Below are 22,758 nucleotides of genomic sequence, written 5' to 3'. Positions count from 1 at the left end.
TAGTAGTTCAGTTTTTTACTTAAAATTTTATTAATCTTTCCTTTGATTTTCAGGATTTCTATTTTGGTGTTATTTGGGGATTCTTAATTTGTTCTTTATCTAATCATTTTAGTTACCTGCCCAATTCATTGATCTGTTCTTTCTCTCTTTTATTGATATATGTGCATTTTGAGTTATAAATTTTCCTCTAAGTACTGCTTTGGCTGCATCCCACAATATTTGGTATGTAGTCTTATTGTTGTAATTCTCTTTAATGAAATTACTGTTTGTATAATTTATTCTTTGACCACTCATTCTTTAAAATTTGGTTATTTAGTTTCCAATTAATTTTAATCTGTGCTTCCATATCCCTTTTTTGAATGTAATTTTTATTGCATTATGATCTGAAAAAGGTACATTTAGTATTTTTGCTTTTCTGCATTTGGTTATGAGTTTTTTATACTGTACACTAATTCATGGTTGGTTTTTGTGAAAGTGCCACATACAGCTGAGAAAAAAGTATGTTCCTTTCCATACACTTTCAATTTTCTCGTCATGTGTCAAATCTAACTATTCTAACATTCTCTTCATCTCCTTGTCTTCTTTATTTTATGGTTAGATTTATCTAGCCCTGAAAGGGGAATGTTGAGGTCCCCCACTAGTGTAGTTTTACTGTCCTGTAAGTCATTTAACTTTTCCTTTAAAAATTTGAATGCTATGTCACTTGGTACATGTAAGTTTAGTATTGATGTTGGTGCCTATAAGAAGATGTAGTTTTCTTTCATATCTCTTTTAATTAGACCTGTTTTTACTTTTGCTTTGTCTAAGATCATGATTGCTACTCCAGTTTTTCTTATGTCAGCTGAAGCATAAGAGACTCTGCTCTAGCCCTTTATTTTAACTTTGTGTGTTTCATTTTTTCAAGTGTGCTTCTTGTAAAGAGCATATTGTAGGGTTCTGCTTTCTAATCCATTCTGCTGTCCACTTCTGTATGGGTGAGTTCATCCCATTTACATCCCATTTACATTGTATCACAGTTACATATTATACATATACTATATGTTAAATCTATAATATAAATTATATGCTGTGTGCATTTCCCTCCATCCTATTTTCTTCCTTTTTGTCTTTCTTTCTCTCTTTTTATCCTGTCTTTCCTCAGAAATCTGTTTTCCTTCGGATTACTGCCTCCCTTAATTTAGCCTGCCTTTTATCACCCTCTCCCTTTCTCTTATTTCCTCATTCTCCTACTTCTCTGTTGGGTAAGATAGATTTCCATACACAAGTGAGCATGTGTGTGCATGCACACGTATGTGGATACACACATATTCTTCTTTTAACCAGGTAGGTAGAAAGGCTCTCGTATAATTCTGTCACCTCATCCCCAATTAACCATAAGTTGGCAGTAAGTATGAAATTTACCCATACTGCTTAGAAGACAGAAATCACAGCATAGTGAAAATTTTCCATATTTCTTGGTAGGAAGGCTTAAAATGTTTTTTTCTAACTTTAATGTTGATTCAATTAATATAGATTATTATTGAGCCACCTTTAATAAGAATATGTTTGTTATTAGAAATTTGCTCATTTTTCAGTTACTCAAATTCTTTCCAGGGTTCTTTGTATCTCTATTCATTCTCAGTTACTTTTCCTCTTATATGGTCATAGTTTGTATAGTATAATTCTATTTCTGCCCTTTTTTTTTGCTTTGTATTATTTCATGTAAATATCTCTAGATTTATCTGCGTATCTCATACCTATCGGTCTTAAATGTATTTACCTTAGTGAATCACAGTTGGATTTTTTTCCCTAACTGCTCCCTTGATATTACACATTTAGGTTGTTTCCACTTTTGAGGGGTTATATATAAAGTTTCTCTGAACACCTTTGAATAGATAGTTCTTTTTCTTTGTTCTTTTTTTTATGACGCTTTGAGTGTATTTCCAAAAATCTAATTATTAAGTCAAAATATATGATTACTTTTTACTCCATAATTATAATTTGCTTTTTCAGAAAAGATTCTATAATTTTTCAGTTCTGTAGCATTGAAGTGTGTAAGTTTTTGAGATCCTCAGACACAATGAATTTGATAGCTCTTAATATTGTCATCTGTTTCACTGATAGCAAGTAGTATCTCAAAATTGTTTTGATTTGTATTTATTATTATATGAGGTTCAATATATTACAAATGATTATTAAAAGTTTCTCTTTTATGGAAATTTTGTTCATATTCTTTATGTCTGTATCCATTCTAGCATGGGAATTTCCACTGTGACTTTTTAATACTTGAATATATATTTTAGATGTGAATTTTTATTATCACATTTGTAATAAGTATTTTCCCAGTCTCTTATTTTTCTTTTTATGAAATTTGTTGTATATATAGTTTGTCTTCATGTAGTAAAGTACATATATAATATCCCTAATGCTTAATGCTATTTGCTGAATCAGAAATTCTCTCTCTTCCACAATCAAGATAAATTCTTAGTTGTGTGTTCTTTATTTTTGTATCACAGATATTTAAGTGTCTCATCTAGCTGGACTTCATTGTAATGCACAGTATAAGAAGTGTGTATAAGAGATTTGCCTATTTTTGAATTTTCTTATAATAAATTGCTCCCTGATTTTTAGTTCTTTCTATTGCCTGGAGATCTTGAGTTCAACAAAAATTGCTGAACATGGACTTGGGATGTATCAACATAGACCTGATTATGTTAAGTAGACTTGGATTTAAAAGGATACTTAGCAGGACTAAACACATTTGGTGTAAAAGCAATTTGCAGCAATCATCTATATTATGAAGATCTCCTTTTAGGTGCACAATACAAGAAAAGAGTAAGTCTATGTATTGAATGTATTTTTTTCCTCATTGCCTTTCCATCATAGTGAATTTGTATCCTGGTTATTGGAGATTGGTGAGATCCATAAACCCGAGGAAGGAGTTCATTTGGGACAAGCATTATTAGAGAATGGCATTATCCACCATGGTAAATATACTTTACAATGATAGCTTGTTAAAGATTTTCATTCAGGTGCAATTCCAAGGTTACATCTATTTTCTTATGTATAATCTCAGTTCTTATGTATTTGTGTTTTTAGTTTATGTAAACATTTATGGTAATCTGATATGTTGTACTCTTAAAATATTTAAATAATTTAAGTTTATAAATAAGAAATTATGTATAATGAAATGTAAAATATCAAGGTATCATTCTTTTTGCTTATAGAATTTTTAAGCATAAACACAAGAGTAACTTGATTTTATTTCCTCCTTCTATGAAAAGAAATATCTAGAAAAATTTGAATACATGTTAAACCAGTTTGATTTATCTCTTTTTTCCCCAGGTAATGCTTGTATTTCTTTTCATCTTTTTACATGTTCTTTTACTTATGCGATCCTAAAAGGATTTCTGTGGTGAGATAGAATCAAGCACTAAATAAAAATATTGAACTGAATATAGCAATAGTGATTTTTCGATTCAATAGATTTTGAATTTTCTCCAATAGGTCATTAATACCATAGATAAGAGTAATGACAAGTGACCCTTCTGTGACCATGTTCTATCACTATTTCTATACAGTCTAATAGTGTGGAGGCTGACCAGTGAGTTTTGGCACTTATTTGCTCCTTTTAGGTATAAAGTCACCAGCTGCCAGGCCTTTCATTCCAGATCACTGTAAAATTTGTTCACTCCTACACGCAAAATGGAATGATTAACCTCCAAAATGAGTAATATTTTGTATAATCATGTTTTCCTTAGAACATGAAAATAATATTCTTATAAACTAAAGGGTTTTCTACAAATCTATCTTGAATTGGGCTTTTTGAAATTCATGGTTAATTGAAATCTATGCAGAATGTTATGATTTGGAAATCATAACAGGAAAAGACTAGATTTTAAAAGCTGCACTTCTTAAAATTGTCCAGAAGGGTAGAATTGGGAACAACTGGTAGAGACTTGATCGAGGCATAGTTAGGCTTTATGCAAGGTTGGACTACCCCAAATTAGTGTCATACCAAAGCAGAACATGCAAGTCTAGGAGTAGCAGGTTCCCCCTCATTAGAAATCTTCAAGCAACACCTGGTTAACTTGTCAGTTATGTTATAGCAGAATTTCTTACTAAAATGTAATGTGGCCTACTTGATCTCTGAGGTCTGTTTATTATAATTTTGAAATTCTTTGATTCTATAATTATTATTTTATTTGCATGATGAATATAACAATAATAATCAACAGTAAGCAAAGTATAGATTAGTCAGAATAAGGAATGTTTGTTGAAAGTGAGTTTCTGGTCCTGTCTCTCTGAATAATTAATTTTAAGTTTTTTTTTTCCCTCAAACATCATGAACTTGGAAGTCAGATACCACAATCCTTTTGTTACATCCTGTTGACCGCTCATTCCAGTCTTCACATTTCAATCCTAATATTGTTAAGGCCTTGGATTCTTTCTCATTGGCTTCTAGGCACCCTTGAAAGACAGCTCCTCCTTTCCAATGAAGACTGAGGTCATTTAACATGAAAGAAGTTTCTTTGCATTCTTTCTCTTCAGCTCCAAAATTTTGTGTTTCTACTTTTTCCTCTGCTTCTATTCTAATCATTAAATCAATCAACAATCAGAAAAGACACTGTGCTAAGCACAGGGGATACAAAAATGAAAGTGAGTCAGTTTTTTTTTCTTCAAGCACCTTCTCTTTAAAAAATGACTTTTATTGATATTGTTTGTTTTTACATTGCCTACATTTCCCCATATCTCCTTCCCCTCCCAGAGAGCCATCACATATAAAATAATTTATTTTTTTAAAAAAAGAAATAAGAAAAAGAGGAAGAAAGGGGAAAATTATCCAAACCAATCAATGCATTGGAAACAAATCTGACAATATATACAATGTTCCATACCTATGGAACCCCACCTATACAAAGGAGAGAGAGGAGGTGACTTTTCATTTCTGCTTTGGGGCCCAGCTTGCTCTTCATGATTTTCCAACATTTGTTTTTAATTGTTTTGTGGTGGTTGTACATTTACATTGCTGTACTTATTGTGCATATTATTTTCTTGGCTCTGCTTACCTTACTTTACATTAGTTCATGCAAGACTTTCCTTGCCCTCTGTATTAATAATATAGGGTGTTTCTTATAGGACATAAATAATGCATTACACCCATGTCCCACGTTTTTGGCCATTCCCCAACATATGTGCATCTCTTTTTTCCTATTTTTTTTTCTACTACAAAAAGTGCTGCTATGAGTATTTTGGTGTATGGGAGGCTTTTGAAAAATCAGTGACAAGCGCTCTCTTCTAAAGAAGTTGAATAGATATTCCTTCTTGTTAAAACCAATGCTTCCACTTTAGCTTTTGATTCCATTTCCTTCTTCTCTGAAACTTTACCAATTTTCTATCTGTCATCCTCAATATATTCTTCTTTCCTGTCCATATATGTCTTAGACCTTCTCAGTCTAAAAAAATACATTTCCTTACCAGTGCTATATATTTATTGAAAGGTGGTCTGTACTTTTCAGGCCCATGTATTTTTGGACCCAGGAAGAACATTATGTAATGTCTTTTATTCCTCCCTAACTCCTCTCAAATGACATCATATGATGTCACCTTTGGTCAGTCAGAAAGACAGTCATTTGGGGAGAAGTGAAGAAGGGCATTAAGATTAAAAGCTGGGGTATTTGTCTTTTGGACAGTCTTTGGAAGGATAGTGACATTTTACCTAGAGAATTTCCTGGAAGCTTTCTTTGTAAGCCATTATGAGTTCATGCCTACTGGAAGGTTTTGAAAGTTAGGGTTCCTGGCCTAGGTGTCCCAATTCCAATAGGACTCTGAGAATATAAAATAGTCTATACCATCTAGTTTGTAGTTAGGAATATTATTACTATTACCTTTTCAAATTTATGTTTCATAAATGAATTGTGATGAATAATATTTAAATTGCTCATATAATGAAGTTATTGAGTAGATGAACAAATTTGGATATAATTAAAATTTTCCCAGATAATTAGCAGAGATCTAAATACTGTGTTTCTAATAAATATGTATCTTTCTTTACCAAAAGAGACCTATGCATATGTATGATTTCATGCATCTATGTGTATGCACATGTGTGTGTTTAGTAGGTCTAATCTGCCAACATATTCACTGGCAAAGTAAAAAGACTTTGACTTTATAATATTCTCCTTCTGCCAGAGAATATAAGAAATCAGATTCAATAGCAATTCATTGCCTTCATTTTATATCTAACTATTCACTAATCAGTCCTTTGTGAGGTGACTACTCACCACTTGACTGAAACTGGTCTTTTGAAAGTCACCAGTGACTTTCTAGTCTATGAATCAACAATTTTATTTTATTTTTTTTTCCAGTTCAGCATCTCTGCAGCTTTTGACCACACCACCCTTTCTTAGAGTTCTTTCTCTTTTCCACCCATGCCTCTGCATTATCTTGATTCTTAGTGATGTTCTCTTACTTTGTTTCCTCCATTGACTTTTCTTCCCATTCCTTTACCACTGGCACTGTCCAAGGTTCTGTCTTCAGTCTCTCTCTCTCTCTCTCTCTCTCTCTCTCTCTCTCTCTCTCTCTCTCTCTCTCTCTCTCTGTCTCTCTCTCTCTGTCTCTCTCTCTCTCTCTGTCTCTGTCTCTGTCTCTGTCTCTCTCTCTCTCTCTCTCTCTGCACATATTTTCACTTTGGGATTTCCATGATTTCAATAATCATTTCTATAAATAGACTCCCCAAATTTGTATCTCCAACCCCAACGTCCTTCCAAGCCCTAGTCTTATATTTTGAAAAGTGCATTAGTTATTCTGGTTATTTTCAAGCTCAACATTTCTAAAGCAAAATTTATTTATTCCCCAAATGAGCTCTATCTACTGACTTCCTTATTTTTTTCTAACAGAATCAGCATCTTAGTAGTCACCCAGGCTTGAAAAATTGGACTTCTTTTTAATATCTTTCTCCTCTTACCTGCTATGTACAGATATGAAGTCACATTGCTGCTATTCTTATGTCTGTCCTTACTTTTCCATTCTTGTGCTACCATAATAATTCAGATCCTCATTCTCTTTCACTGCAACTATTTAAATAACAATCAAACAATTATAAATAACTGCAGTCTCTGGCTTTATTGAGCCATTCTACATGCCATTCTCAGATAAATTTTCCTAAGCACATGTCTGACCATACTATTCACAGGATCATATGATTTAGAAGATAAAAAAGGCAACATAAAGATCATCTAGTTAATCCAACCTCATTTTATACATGAGGACGCTGACAGATAACCCAGGATTTGAACCCAAAACTTCTGATTCCAAATGTAGTACTTTCTTTACTACACTGTATTCCTTTGCTCACAGAGTTTTAGTATTTCTTCATTACCTACAGAATTACGTCCATGCTGAGCCTGGAATTCAGTGTTCACAATGTAACTGTGAACCACTTTTTCAGCTATATGTTCTTATGTACTCTATGAATTATTGTGTACCAGAGTACACATTCTTCCCTCAATTCACCACTTGTTTTCCTGCTTTTATCCATTTTCTTATGCTGTTCTCTCTATATAGAATGCCCTACCATTTCATCTGTGCCTTTTCAAATTCTGCTCATCGTTCAGGGCCCTTTTCAAATGCTATTGCCTCCATATAACCTGATATGCACAGCTTGATTCAATTCAGTTAAACAAATATGTATTAAGGGATCACTTTGTACAAGGTATTCTTGGGCTCTTCTTCTTCTGCAGTCCTATAATATTTTATTTTTATTGTATGTAATATATCCTACTTTAAGCTTTATTTGTGGATCTATCTTATCCCCTCCCACACAAGATTTAAAGTTTTTTGAGGGAAGGAATAATATCCTACTTATCTTTTTATCCTCCAGGCTGACTTTTGCTAGCTGTTAAGTAAATTTTTGTTGATATTGAATTGTTGAATATTTTTGATATTGAGTGAAGTGAATCACATCGAAATAGGACCACACAAAGAACACAATGTATTTTCCCAAACTCAGTTGCAATGATAATTTAAAGTTGATTTGTGGCATTGAAACTTTTAAGTAATGACTGTAGTTATCATAATAGGAGTCAATTAGTCTTGTAATGCTTAGTATGGTTAAAGTTTTTTTTTCTCCATAGTTTAATTTTAGTAGGGTGTACCACATTTCTCAGGTTATATTTATGTTGAAAAAACAAATAGTGACTTTTTTGCCAATAGAAAGCTTTTTTGTCAAAAAAATTATCTACAGATATTTAAATCTTTCCACAAAAATACACTAATCCCAACACAGAGTTAAAAGAAATACATTATATGGTTTCACAATAAAAGAATAATTACATTACAGTATAGAAACATGAGCCAGACATGCTACTTTCATTAGTATGTGGTCCCAGCTGTGTGTCAGTGAAAATAGAATTCTTAAAATAAAGTTGAATGAACCATCTGTTTTAGGGAGAGTGAGCAAGAAAAGTTGGCCATTATTGTTATTATTCACATTGCAAATATTGCTGAGAACTTCACCAGAGGCAAGGCTTAATACAGTGGACATTGTTTCCTTGAGCTCATATGCTCTCTCTGTGGTATTTAGAAAGAGTTGGTTTCTTTCTTCTTGCTTTCTTCAACATGTTCTGAGTACAAATGCTTCAGCTCATTACATGGGAACTTAGAAACCTAATGATAGGGTTGCATTGTTAAGTCAGTGGCAGTACTGAGAACACGAAAACACTTTTTTTCACATCAGAATGACATGAGAATCTGCCAATTAATTAACTAGGTACTTTGTTATTATATATGCCAGCAAAATAGAAAGAGACTGAGTAGAGGCAACAATGGTTCTGTATTCAGACCTTTGTTCTGGATAAGGGTTATATGAAATACTGCTTGGGTCGAGGGGAAAATCGTTGAGGGTATGCCTGGAACTTCTGGCCCACTACTCAGAAGAGACTCAAAGTAACAACATGGTTGTACAAAGTGCCAGTTGGTCTCAAAACATTCTGACGTTATGGCAGAGTTTTATGGTAGCATTTTAAATACCTTATGGGAATAGGGGGAATAGGAAGAATAGTTGGAAAGAATATCACTGACTTTGAAACATGGCATGGGGACTCAAAAAACTTTTTTGGAATTTTCCCTTTATTTTTCTTTCATGTTCTTCTGCCTTCTGGATTCCTTTAGCTTGGCCCATGGAGGAAGTGCCAGTGGTCTGGGGGAATTTACCTGCTTATAACATTCCTTTCTCATATATATGGATTTGAGCAATAAAAATAACTGGATAGAATTGGGGGAAATAGATAAACCTTTAGATATTTATTTGTATTAAACCCATCTTTGGAGTTTGATCCACTTCTGCAAGTGTACCCATATGGAACTCATGTTCCTTAGTGATTCAGATAACTTCCTCTCATTCTGACATTTCAGGCAAATAACTAAAAACTCTAATCTTCCATTTAGGCATGAGCTAGAGCTCATTGCATTAAGTGATTAATTGTGTAACAGTTTAACTCCTCCCTGATAAAGAACATATTCAGATATAAATTATTTGAGTTTTAAAGTGTTTATTTTTCTTTTAAGAGTGGCAATCACCATATGAGACTAGTTATAATGGGATTGTGTAGCCTAGAGAAGGGAAAGCTAAGCAGAAGTCTAGTGATTTTCTGCAATTATGTACATGAGGAAGATAGATATTCTGAAGTTAGAGATCAATTGCCTTTAGTTTCTATTGAAGGCAGGCCAAGAAAAGGGATTTATACTATAATGTGAGGGATTTAGCCTAGAGGTAAAAAATGTATATTCATAGTCAGAACTGTTACGTTTTGGAATACGTGACACAAGAATATTTTGCAGTGTTGTCCAGAGTGCTTAAAATAGGCTGGATTATCGGGACTGGTTTAAGTGAGGTTTTGACTAAATGGTTGAGTTAAGTGGGCCCACCGGGGTAGGTAGATAAACATCTAAAGTCTTCTTCAGTACTAAGAAGCAGTTAGTAATTTATTGAGTTCCAAGCATATAAAAAGCAATGTCCTAAGTTTTGTAGGAATATAAAGTATAGGACATTGTCTGTAGGATTCTATTATTTTATGCATTAGAATACTTTTATGAGCTGTCTGCTACTAATCTGTATTGATCTTGCAAATCATACCTCAAATTTAAGGAAGTTTTGTAATTTTATGAAAATGATCAACCAATTGATTTTCTTATTCCTCTTGTTATTTAGTTAAGAAATTAAATGTGTTTCCTCAAATTAGAAGTTTTAAGCCTTATGGAACATATACTTTATGATTAAATTCATGTTGGGTCATATTCTTCATGACTTGTATTAGCAATTCAGAATGTTAATATGTCATTTTTTGTTCTCTTAGTTACGGATAAACATCAGTTCAAACCAGAACAGATGTTATATAGATTTCGCTATGATGATGGGACATTTTATCCAAGAAATGAAATGCAGGATGTAATTTCCAAGGTAATACACTCTCCCCACCACCTTGTGTTAATAATGGATTTACCTGTTGTGAATCTCTACTAAGGCATAATGTTTTCTGAGAGATTGAAAAAAATCACTGAGGAATTCTTTTAGTTTGGTCAGTTCCTAAATGGAGTATAAGAATGAACCTTTTACTTTCTTCTAGTTTTTTTTTGAATGTAGATTTAAGAGGCCTAAGTTTATTGTCTTGCAATAATCTTGAAAGGATCAACAAAACTGAATCACTGAAGATTCTAGATGCTGGTATGTGTGTGTGTGTGTGTTTATGTATACTTATATGCATATGTATACATATATACATAAAACTTTAGATATAGACATTAAATACAAATCAACAATGTTACAAAGACATTGGAACAATAGAACTGCCAATGATTCCCTTCACAATTTCTCTCTATTTAGAATATGGAAGTGCATGTATAGAATGGGAATAGCAAATATCAGTCCTTTATTCCCTATGTTTGTAAGAAACTACGAGTACCTTTAGTATATTTAAACTTTTTTTCTATATCAACAAAACATTTCTATTTTAAGAAAACATTTGAAATCCTTTGTCATGTTACAGGCATATATTTACAGTATAATTTTCATTTTATAATTTTATTTTGAAATTTACGTGATATGCTTTAATTCAAGTAAGTCCTAACTTTTTGGAGTTTGCATCATTATATAAATAAATACATTTGTTATTGGTGTGTCCTTGGGAGTGACCTTACTTGATCTGAAGTATCTTTATTTTACCCAGGGTGTGAGATTGTACTGCCGCCTTCACAGTCTGTTTACTCCAGTGATAAGGTGAGGCAATTACTAAATTCTCAGAAATATTTATATTGTATGTTCCGTACATATTATTCATCTAGAAATGGTTTCATTTTTCAAAGGTGAAAAGTTAGAATTGAAAGAGATTAGATTAAATATCTGTCCTCATGTAGTTAGCTTTTAACTGTCCTAGGGCTGATGATCTAGTTTCTGTAGCTTCTAGAGTCTGTGCTTTTTTTTTTTAAGCTATGTCAAATCAACAAGCATTTATTAAGTACGTGCTATGTGTCAGGTACTGTTTTAAGTGCAGAGCATACAAAGAACGATGAAAAATATTCCCTGCTCTCTATAATCTCACAATCTAATGAGGAAGACAACTTGCAAACAATTATATACAAACAAGATAGATACAGGATAAATTAGAGATAATCTTAGAGAGATATCACTAAGATAAAGAGGACGAGGTCTCTAGATTCTATTTCTTATTACCTCTCAACACCTTTTGGTCATTAGAGCTTTGTAGGTAAGCAGGGAAAGAGAAATCCAAGTGAACAAAATTTTTGTTGGTAATTATTCTGGGCCAGTCCAGGTCCAGCCAGTTTAGCTAGTTTAGGTCAATCTATTCATTCAAATTTGGGGTTGTAATGCAGTGAAGCAGCATTCATGGATCATTGAAATGCATTAAACAAATCCTTGATGATAAAATCAAATTGCTGCTTCCCTAGATCTTTACATTCACACAACAATGGCTGTGCTAGATCTGACAAGTATCACTGGAGGCCAGAGAAAATTCTGCTAAACTTCCAGAGCACTGGCTCCATCCAGACTGAGCTTTTTGTTCTCCTAGTCCCAAAGAACAACCAAGTCCCAAAGGCTATCTCCTTGTGCTCCTAAAGAAAAAACCATCACAGCCTATACAAGATTTTAAACAATATTCCTACTATTATAATATAGCACTTTGTACCAAATTCAGTAGATGCTTCTTGACCTGCCCATTGGATGAGAAATGGAAATCATTGCCTAAAATGAAGTTTCTGGATCGTCTATTTTATTTCTCTACTTAGCATGTGTGAGCAGTGCTTTTTTTCCATGTTTATTTCTTTATAGTAATTCTAAATTTTATTCAGGCTTGGCAGAGTACATAGGATTTGTATTCAGAAAATCTGGATTTGAGATTTGGGTCTTATACTTAAAGAGTTGTTTTATCTTGAGCAAGACACATAGCCTATTGGGCCTCTGTTTCCCCAGTTGGAAAATGAAGGAATGGGATTGGATAATTTTCTAAATTTTCTAAAGCCATCCAGACCTTCCAGCTCTATGTTTTTGTTAAAATTAGAATTACTTCACACATAATGGGTCTAATTTTGCCTGATATTAGTTTATTCTCTTCTGAATATTCACATATTTTTGGAGCAGTTAGAGTGACTGCTAACTCTGCTGCATAAACATGATAGGGAAAATATATAAGTAGGCAAATATTATTCTAACATTAAGCAAAAGAATATTCAATCAATCAGTAAGCATTTATTAAGCAGCTGCTTTGTGCCAGACACTATCTTAAATGCTTGATATAGAAATACAAAGATGAAACAGTCACTGCCCCCAGCGAACTTACATTCATCACAGTGATGGTTACAGCACACTCACAGTTAAATAAATGTAGGTTACATGTCAAATAAATATATGGTGATTTGTGTTCAGTCATTTTTTCAGTTATCTCTAACTCATTATAACCTCATTTGGGGTTTTCTTGGCAAAGATATTGAAGTAGTTTGCCATTTCCTTCTCCAGCTCATTTTACAGTTGACGAAACAGAGGCAAACAGAATTAAATGACTTTCCCAGGGTGAAAAACTAGTAAGTGTCTGAGGCCAGATTTGAACTCAAGGAGATGAGACTTCCTGACTCCAGGCCCAGCACTCTATCCAATATTCCACCTAGCTACCTATACAGTGAATAGGGATCCCTTAAAATGAGGAAGATCAGGAAAGATCTTTCCTCTTGAAGGAAATGAAACTTAAGCTAGCCTTGAAAGAAATTAAGGGTTTCAAGAGGTAGAATTGAGGAAGGAGAATACTAGAAATAGGGGGCAGCTTCTGCAAAGATACATGCTGGAGATGAAATGTTGAGTTGAGCAAATGAGCCAATTTGCTTAGAGTATAGGGCAAGTAATATATCATCAACTTGGGCATACAGGCTGGAATCACATTGTGGAGATCCTTAATTACCAAAGACTGAGATTTGATTTAATGCTGCAGGCAATTTTGGGAACCACTGGAGCTTTTGGAGGGACAAGGTCAGATTTTGCTTCAGGAATATCGTTTTGGTGACTGTGTGGAAGATGGGTGAAAAGGAAAACACTTGTGGCAGAAACCAATTAAGAAGCTATTTCATTAATCTAGGTGAGAGATCATCAGGGCCTGAGCTTGGGTCATAGGTGATTGGAACAAAAGGGTTGGATGTGAAAGGAGTAAATTGATGAGACTTAGAAAATGACTGGATATAGGAGGTGAATGAAATTGAAGAATTGAGAATGACTCCTAGGTTTTGAAGTTGAGTGACTAGTAAGATGGTAGTTCCCTGGACAGAAATAATAAAATTGGAAGAGGAGTGGTTTAGGGTCAAAGATAACAAATGATAAAGTGGAAGCAGGGAATACCGATAACTATTTTCTGTCAGTTTGGCTTTGAAAAGAAGGAATGATACAGGATGAAAACTTGAAGGGTTTTTTTTTTTTAAAGTATGGGAGAGATTTGGGCCTGTTTGAACACAACAGAGGAGAAGCCATTTTGTAAGAAGTTAAATATTATAGAGAAAGACATGTTGGAAAGTTAAAATTCCTGGAGGAGATAAGAATATACGGGATCAAGAGCATAATTAGAGGGAATGGCATTGACAGGGAGCAATCAGAGTAACCTTATTTTTTGAGATTGGAGAAAATAGATAATTGGGGGTGGGGTGTTGAGGGGTATTGAAATTATTTGAAGTATGGAATTGGAGAGAAGGAGCACAGAATGGATGGCTTCCGTTTTTTTCAGTGATGTATGTCACAGTCCTTTGCTGAGAGGGAGTGGGTAGAGGTGGTCATGTAGGTGGCTTGAGAAGAGAAGAAACAGTTTGGACCAGACCCACTGGGGACTTCAGTAGAGTGCTGATCAGGGAAGAGTAAAGGAATTGGTATAAGCAGTAAAGACCCAGTTGAGATTAGATAATACAGATTGTTTTGTAATGAATCCAGTCAGCTCTGTAATGTGAATTCATTTAATGAAGTCCAGTAGTATGGGGGTAAGGGCACAGAAAGTAAATGGTTGACTGAAGGTTCGAAATTTGGAAAGGAACAACTGGGTGTAGAAAGGATGAAGGAGAGGGAGATCTGGAAGGATGGAGTATGATGGCCAGAGAGAAATTTCAGAGTTATGAATTGTGGAGTTGGAATATTTGTGGGACATGAGATAATGATACTGATAATAATAACAATAGATTATTTGATAAATGTAACAATGGTACAAATATAATAACTTAATATATATGAATATATAATATAAAATAAAAATAAATATTATAACTATAAATGATATGCATAATTATATAAATGATAGACATTTATATAACACATCAAGGTTTTCTAAATACTTTAAATTGTTATTTTATCCTCCCAACAACCCTGGGAGGTTGTTGCTATTATTATTCTCATTTTAAAGATGAGGAAACTGAGGCAAACAGATTAAATGACTTGCCCAGGTCAAAAAATTTCTAGATGTCTAAGATAGGATTTGAACTCAGTCCTTCCTACCTCGAACTACAGCACTTTATCCACTATACCACTTAACTTCAAGAATGACCATTCCTGTATGTGGAATGAAGGTGCAGATCATAGGACTTGAGAAGGTTTGATGAGCTGGGAAGCAAGGATATTTGAGGAGACAATCATAGATAAGATGAAGACCCCAGACATGAGAAAAATGAATATCACAAATACCTATGTTACAAATCAATCTTAGATGGCATACTAAATTTACATTCAATTGACTATACAGTGGTTTTCAACCTGATAAAGTTCTTTTTAAAATAAAAGGAAAATGGTCTCAGTCCTTAGAGATAAAAGCCAAATATTTGAATTAAAGTTTAAATTTTTTCCTAATTTTCCAAACTAACTTCATGCCTAAAATGAATGCTGCTTCCAGTGTTTTCAGAATGTATATGAAAGACCCCAGAATGAATTGCAGAAGTGGGTTCATAAGGTATTCTTTGAATTTTCTGAAGGGTGATTAAAGACTTCCACAATGCTGTCTGAAATTATAAAGAAGGGAATATCAATCCCTTGGATCTGTTTCTGCAAGAAGATAGCTTACTATATGGAGGGAGGAGGACATCTCTTTGGGAAGGAGGGTTGTAGAGGCAGGGGTGATTTCAGAGTGGCCTTAGTTTAGATGAAGATAAGCAGATTTAGTATCTTTTCTCAACTTTTACATTCCAGAACACCCTTACTGACTAGCCATTTTTTTTTTTAGTATTTCATACATTACTTTGTATAAGAGCCTCTCAGTATTTTCACTGGTTATTTTTGCACATGAGAGAATTGCATTTCATTTTTTCTCTACACAGTCAAAATGTATTTATTTGCTACTGACAAAAACTCTGCATGCAGAGAGATGTGAGGAGTGGAATAGTTATCAATACTGTTCTGTGGCAGAAAGATAACTAGATTAGTAGTCAAAAGACCTGGGTTTGAATCCTGACTGCTAATTGTGACCTTGGGCAAGTCACTTCAAAACTCTGGGACAATTTTTCTCATTTATAAAATCTTGGGGGTGAGTTATATGATTTCTAAGGTCTAGAGTCCAAATCAAATCCCATGATCTTATAATTTTAACTATGAAAGCATCCGTATTTTTATTATTTTTTTTTCTGCATGAAATGTCCATCCAATTACATCAAGCTCCCATTTCACCTGGCGTTGGTATAACTTATATGTGAGAAAATAAGAACAGAGTAAAATGTGTGTTCACATCATATTTGCAATTAAATCTCTTATCAGAAATTTGTATTTAATGTAGACCTTACCAAGAAAATAGTATTTTATTTGGCTAGAAATTGCTGTTATTAATTCTAGCCAAAGATAAATTTATGGGAAAGACTTTAAAATACATGGAATGAGTGATATTCATATTTTTAGTATGTGTTAACTCAATTTTATGAGAATACCCCAGACGCCCAAATTATCTAATAATAGGCTTTTCCTTTCAGACGTATTTTGACTCAGTGGTAACTAATCTGAATTGAGTAGTAAGATTACTAGTAAGTTATTGATGTAACCCATAATAGTAATAGCTGACATTTATATAGCAAAGAAGTTAAGTGGTTTATTCAGGGTCACACAGCCAGTAAGAGTATGAAGTAAGATTTGAGTCTGGGCCTTCTTGCCTCCAAGCCTAGAGCTTATGCTATATAGCTTCCTCATCTTCCTTATGCCAAAAGTCTAGCATTTTTCCCATTATGTAATGCTGCCTCTGGTGAATATGTGTTAACATGGTCCATTATACACACATGTATGCAAATACGCACTTATATATATATATTTCTAGATACCATAAGCAAGTATATAGAAGTACACATATACACACAGCACAGTACATGCATACACACATGCATATGTGTATAGACATATGTTTAAATTTATGTGTGTCTATGTAGTGTGTGTGTGTGTGTGTGTGTGTGTGTGTGTGTGTATGTGTGTGTGTGTGTGTGTGTGTGTACGTGTATGTTATCCTAGGGATTTCAGCCATTTATTTCATTGGGATTTTAGTGGTGGAAAGTACAATAGATGAAGTAAAAAAACCATCATACGCAACGAACAGAAGATATAGAATGCTACATGTAGCTAGTAAGGCTGATTTGCCTTCAGTTTAGCTTTAGCAATTATGGAAATAATGTCATTTTCTTATCCTTTTTTGATCTAGGTCTGTAAAATTATAAACTTGATTATTCTGTCCCCAGGGCTCAATTATACTTGTGGTCACTCTGTCTGCATATCTCTCTCTGTGTGGGAAAGGCATAGCTGGATAGCTTACTGGTAATGGTAATATCTACCATTTTGCCTCATTAATTCTTCTGTTTTCCCTGGGTTGTGGCCTTGCTGTGCCTGTATTAAATGCTGCCAAAATGGAAAGAACAGTTTTAATGTACAGAGAGGGACACAAGAAAACACTTATTTTCACCACATCTGTAATTCTTTCCTAGCATGTTCCTGGATTTGAAAAGAATAAATCCTCTTTTGTCAAGGAATACATCATTTCTTTTCCACTTTTTATGGGGAAATAGAGTGATAATATTTATGAGAGAACATGTATAAACAGAACAGGATAGAATAGACATTCTATACTCTGGTAGAAAAATCATATAAAGAAATGGGCACTGTGTAATAAGCATTCTTGCAATTCATTTTTAAATCTTCTTTGGGATTGGGAGATGGAAGGCTTGATTGAGTTGATATAAATATTGTGGATACCCTTTTGGATATGCTTCATGTATGGAACAAATTCTCAAAGGAGTTTCCAAGCTTTTCTGTAGTAAGTTGAAAACTATATGAAAATGTTAACTAGTGCTTGTTCATTTCCTTGGTTTTAAAAAGTACTTTTGTTTTTCCATTGTTTGTTTTTGTTTGTTTGTTTGTTTGTTTTATAGGGATAAAGATTACCATCTAAGGACCTACAAATCTGTGGTCATGGCCAACAAATTGATAGACTGGTTAATTGCACAGGTAACTAGTTTTGTGGCTTGGCGATTTGAATGGTTATTATTAGTCAAAGTATTTTTTCTACATTGTATTAGAATTATGTTTATAATTGTCTTGTTCCCTACTTCAGTGTAACCTTCTAGAGGATACAGAGGTGACCTTTTTTTATTTTTGTAGCCGCTGAAGCATCCATATAGTTGGCATTGAGTATTTATTAAATGAATGAATGTTTGAATAAAATGATGTGAATACAATTGTCTATTTATGTTGTTGTTGTCCAACCCTTCATGATTTTGTTTGAGGTTTTCTTGGCAGAAATACTGGAGTGGTTTGCCATTTCCTTCTCTTGCTCATTTTACAGATGAGGAAACTGAGGCAAACAGAATTAAATGACTTGCTCAGGATCACACAGCTAGGAAGTGTCTGAGGCCAGATTTGAACTCAAGAAGAGTCTCCCTGAGTACAGGCACAGTATTCTATCCACTGTACCATCTAATGGCCCGTATTTATCTACATGGACTTGTTTATTATGAAAAGCCACTAAAGAAGTAGTTCTTATTACATATAAAAAGATTGAAAATTATTTAAAATAAATTTATTTATAATGAATACTATAAAAGAGTAAGAGATCATATTTTTACCCCCCTGAGTGGCTTGTTATTCACTGATTTATTTTTAAAAGATTATTGACTGCTTCTGTCTAATTTCTCTGCATCTCTATTTTCTGTTTTACAGAGATAATAACTGTGCCCTGATGTAATGAGCATTAATCTGAAATTTTTGTAGGTTTATATAAACTATGAATGGAAGATGATAGGAAAGCGTTATGTTATTTTTGTGTTTCTGTGGTTCTCATGAGGCTGGTGATTTACTTCTATGTTAAAAATATCTTTGATGTCATCAGAGTTCAAAAAAATTTGTATTTGTTCATAAGGAATGAGAAGCACATAACTTTCTTTTTTTGAAATAATCAAATAATTCAATAAATATTTATTGAATGCCTATCACATTCAAGGCAGTGTATTAGGTATTGAGGTTAAAAAAAGCAGAAAATGGGAACCCGCAAAGGAATGTATATAAAAGAAGATATAATATATACACATGTAGATAGATATATTACTAGGTAGAGTTTGATGATAGAAGGGAGAGATCCTGATGAAATGTTCTAAAATAAATTGGCTGAGAATGATAGGAGGATACTTAGTTATTAAAATACAAACAAGGGGGCCAGCTAGATGGCATAGTGGATAGAGCACCAGCCCTGGATTCAGGAAGATCTAGTTCAAATATGGCTTCAAACACTTGATACTTACTAGGTAAGTGACCCTGGGCAAGTCACTTCACCCCATTGCCTCACCAAAAAAAAAGTACAAACCAAGAAGTTGATACTTTTTGGCAAAATATAAAAAGATAACTTAAAGATGTAAAAATGAAAGCTGATATTTCCAAAGATTTCTAAAATACTTTCAAAAACCATTTATAAAACAATGATAGCTAAAGCATTTTCATTAGGGTAGAATGTGACTTATACATTAACATGATTCAGTTAGCTTTATAATTTTATGTGGTTATTATTATTTTCTTTCATTCTGATGTTATATAACATTCATCAGAGAAATCTGTAACCAGAATAAAAAAATGGGCCAGTCTCAAAACAAGAGTGGAAGAATAACTGTTGAACAGCTGTATGTCCCATTGATATATGATGCCTGATTTCAAGAGAATGAGAGAGATATTCCTGGCACACTGTATGAGCTCCCTATGTTGGATTTACGGTACGGCTGCAGAAGGATTGCACACAATTAGCAGGCATAGATGGATTGTCATCTGCATCTTCAATAGGGAAACCCACATCAATGAAATCACAGATCTATTAGAGAATTATAAAATGATATTGTGTTCTTCTGAGTTTGTAAAAGGCTAATGCTTATCATCTGAAGCTATACTTTTATGAGAAGATTATAGCCTCAATGATAGATTCATAGAAGCGTGACTGGAAGGGAACCTACATCTCATTTGAGGGATGAGAAAGATGAGGCTCCATTATAACTATCTTACAGTGTTTGAAGGGTTGTCACGTGGAAGCTAGATAGGGCAAATTCTTGCTTGACTGGAAAGGATGCAAGTAGGAGCAACAGGAATTTGCCGAGGAAAAGATTTAAACTTTCTAGAAGGTAAAACTTCCTGACAATTAGAACTGTGCACAGACTGCCTTGGGATTTGATTGGTTCTTTCTCAATAGAGGTCTTTAAGCAAAGGCTAGACAAGCAGCTATTTGACTTATTGAGCAAAGGGATATATTTGTTTTGACTAGGTAACCTCTAAGGCTCCTTCCAACTCTAGATAGAAAGGTAGGAGATAGCATATTGAGTTTGGCAAATAGGTGGTTCAGATGGATCGTATTAGTAAGTGAAGAGAAGTAATGTGGAAAATGATTGGAAAGGAGGCTTGTAGTCAAATTGTTAAAGGCCTTGAATGCCAGACTGAGTCTGCGTTTAATTATAGATAGAATAGCAAGCCACTAAAGATTTTGGTCAGAGCTCTGCTTTTGAAAATCATCTTGGTAGTTGTAGATGAATTGGAGAAGGAAAAGACAGGAAGTAGGAAGACTGAGAACAAGGCTATTAAAACTCTAGGTAAGTGGTAATGAGGACCTGAACTTGAATATTAGCATTGTAAATGGAGACAAGGGCAGGAATGAGAGAGATGTAATGAAGGTAGAATCAATAGGACTGGGAAACTGATTGGATACAATGGTTGGGAAAAATCATCAAGCAACTAGGTGGTACAGTGCCTAGAGTGTAAGACTTTGAGTCAGAAATACCTAAGTTTAAATACTGTCCCAGGTACTTTTCTAGGTGTGTGACTGCTTAGTTTTCTTATCTGAAAAACTATACCTACCTCGCAGAATTGTTGTGAGGATCAACTGAGATAATTTATATAAAGTTCTTTCAAACTTTAAAGTACTACAGAAATGCTAGCTGTTGAGCAAAAAGGATTACTGTGGAGGTTTTAAGTCTAGGTAATTGGGAAGATGTTAATGCCTTCAATAGAAATTAAAATGTTTGAAAGAAATGATAGGTTTAGGGTAGAAGCAGGTTTCAGCTACCAACAGGACATTCTGGTGACCTGTCTGGCACATTGTAGACACATAATAAATGTGTATTGGGCATTGAGAGTGAAGGCAGTTGGAACTGGAAGATTGGAATAATTAGCAGCACATATGTAGGTTTTGGAATCTTCTGTACAGAAGTAATAATGAAGACATAGTATAGTATGGTAGGAAGAACACTGGTCTCAGAGTCAGGGGAGAACTACATTCAACTTCTGAGCCTCTGTTGCTCAGTCTGTAAAATGAAGATAATAAAACCTGTTGCATTAGAGAAATTATAAGCTCCTTGAGGGAAAGGACTATTTCATTCTTGTTTTGTTACTGGCATGCAGGCATATGTTTTTTTAGGGGGGAGGGGAACTTATAGATAGGAGAAGAGGGCCAAAAGGACAGAGAGGGAACACAGTTGAACCATGCTGGCAAAAGTTTGGATATATTCATCACTCTTTTATTAGATGGTATAGATATGACAAGGACAAAAGTTTTAAATTACATAATTGTATACAATACTACTATTGTATAAGATCTTGTATAAAATTAAGCATATATATGTATATATGTGTATGTATGTGTGTGTGTGTGTATATATATATATATTTTCTATGAATTCAGAGGACAAAGTAAATCAATGGAAAATAGATGACTAAGGGAAGGTTTTAGGGAAGGGTATCTCAAAATGTGTCTTGGGTAGGCAAATGGAAAAAAGGGCTTTTAAGGGAAACCCAGAGAGCATGACTTGTTTATAAGATAATGAAAAGAAAAGCCTGATTATTGTAGGAAGAAGAAGTGGAGAATAACTTTGGGTAGGTGGGTGGGGCAAGATTGCAAAGGATTCGGAAAATCCATTTCTATTTGTTGCATTTGGAATTTGGAAGAAATGTAATATTTTTGAGCAGGAGAATGACCTGCTGAAAGAAGAATTTGAGAAAGATTGCCTTGCCATTGATATTCATAAGATACAGGGGATGAAAGGCTGGATTCAAAAAGTCCAGCTTAGAGTATATTTTAGTAATTCCCCTGTGAAGATTATTGATTGCATCCTAAACTTACGAGACTGACAGAAAAAGAAAACTTGAAAAAGTTTTAGTCCACCACTACATTAAGGCTGACCTATTATTCAAGTATCCCTCAAAGACAGAAATATGCGTGTTTTAAAAGAATCCTCTGGAGGGAGGTTTCATAGCCTTCTTAAGTTTCTGGAAGATCTTTGTTGTCCCATTTGTACAATGTTGCACAGAGCAGACAGGGACTTATCTTTTTAATGTTAATAGGTTCATAACATCATAGAATCGTAGAATTACAACTGTATGTAACTTTCAGGAGGGCAGGGTTCCCATCTGTGTAATACTCTTTGAACAGAATAGTACACAGAACATAAGAGCTTATGTAACCTTATAACATTACTAGAAGGCAGAAGTCACACCTGTGTAATTTTCTTTGTGCACATTTTACACATTGAAGATGAGGGCTTAATAAATATTTCTTGGTCATGATAATGACAACCTCTTTTAGTACTTTGTTCTCAGTTTTTTTTTTTAACTATTTCTACTGTCAAAATCAGCAGATGTTAAATTTAGGATATTGGTATAATATGATTATTCTTTTTTTGTAATTAATATGCAGGTTCATTTTATTTCTCAAGAAATGTTATATCTATTTTGCTAATTTAATGAAAGAAAAGATTTTAATGATT

At 33.9% G+C, this 22,758-nt stretch overlaps 1 protein-coding gene across 1 annotated transcript in view; it reads left to right on the top strand.

Annotated features, from left to right (window-relative positions):
* PREX2 (phosphatidylinositol-3,4,5-trisphosphate dependent Rac exchange factor 2) overlaps positions 1–22,758 on the top strand; it is a 382,998-nt gene that overhangs the window by 175,607 nt on the left and 184,633 nt on the right. Inside the window, exons 11-14 of the mRNA XM_021002117.2 lie at positions 2,866–2,966; positions 10,335–10,438; positions 11,205–11,254; positions 17,902–17,977. Coding sequence (XP_020857776.1) covers positions 2,866–2,966; positions 10,335–10,438; positions 11,205–11,254; positions 17,902–17,977 — 331 coding nt within the window. The remainder of the gene's footprint in view (positions 1–2,865; positions 2,967–10,334; positions 10,439–11,204; positions 11,255–17,901; positions 17,978–22,758) is intronic.

Source organism: Phascolarctos cinereus, unplaced genomic scaffold (assembly GCF_003287225.1).
Source record: "Phascolarctos cinereus isolate Bilbo 61053 unplaced genomic scaffold, phaCin_HiC Scaffold_4;HRSCAF=312, whole genome shotgun sequence".
NCBI classification, from domain to species: domain Eukaryota; kingdom Metazoa; phylum Chordata; class Mammalia; order Diprotodontia; family Phascolarctidae; genus Phascolarctos; species Phascolarctos cinereus.
This window is presented reverse-complemented; position numbering and strand designations above follow the sequence as displayed.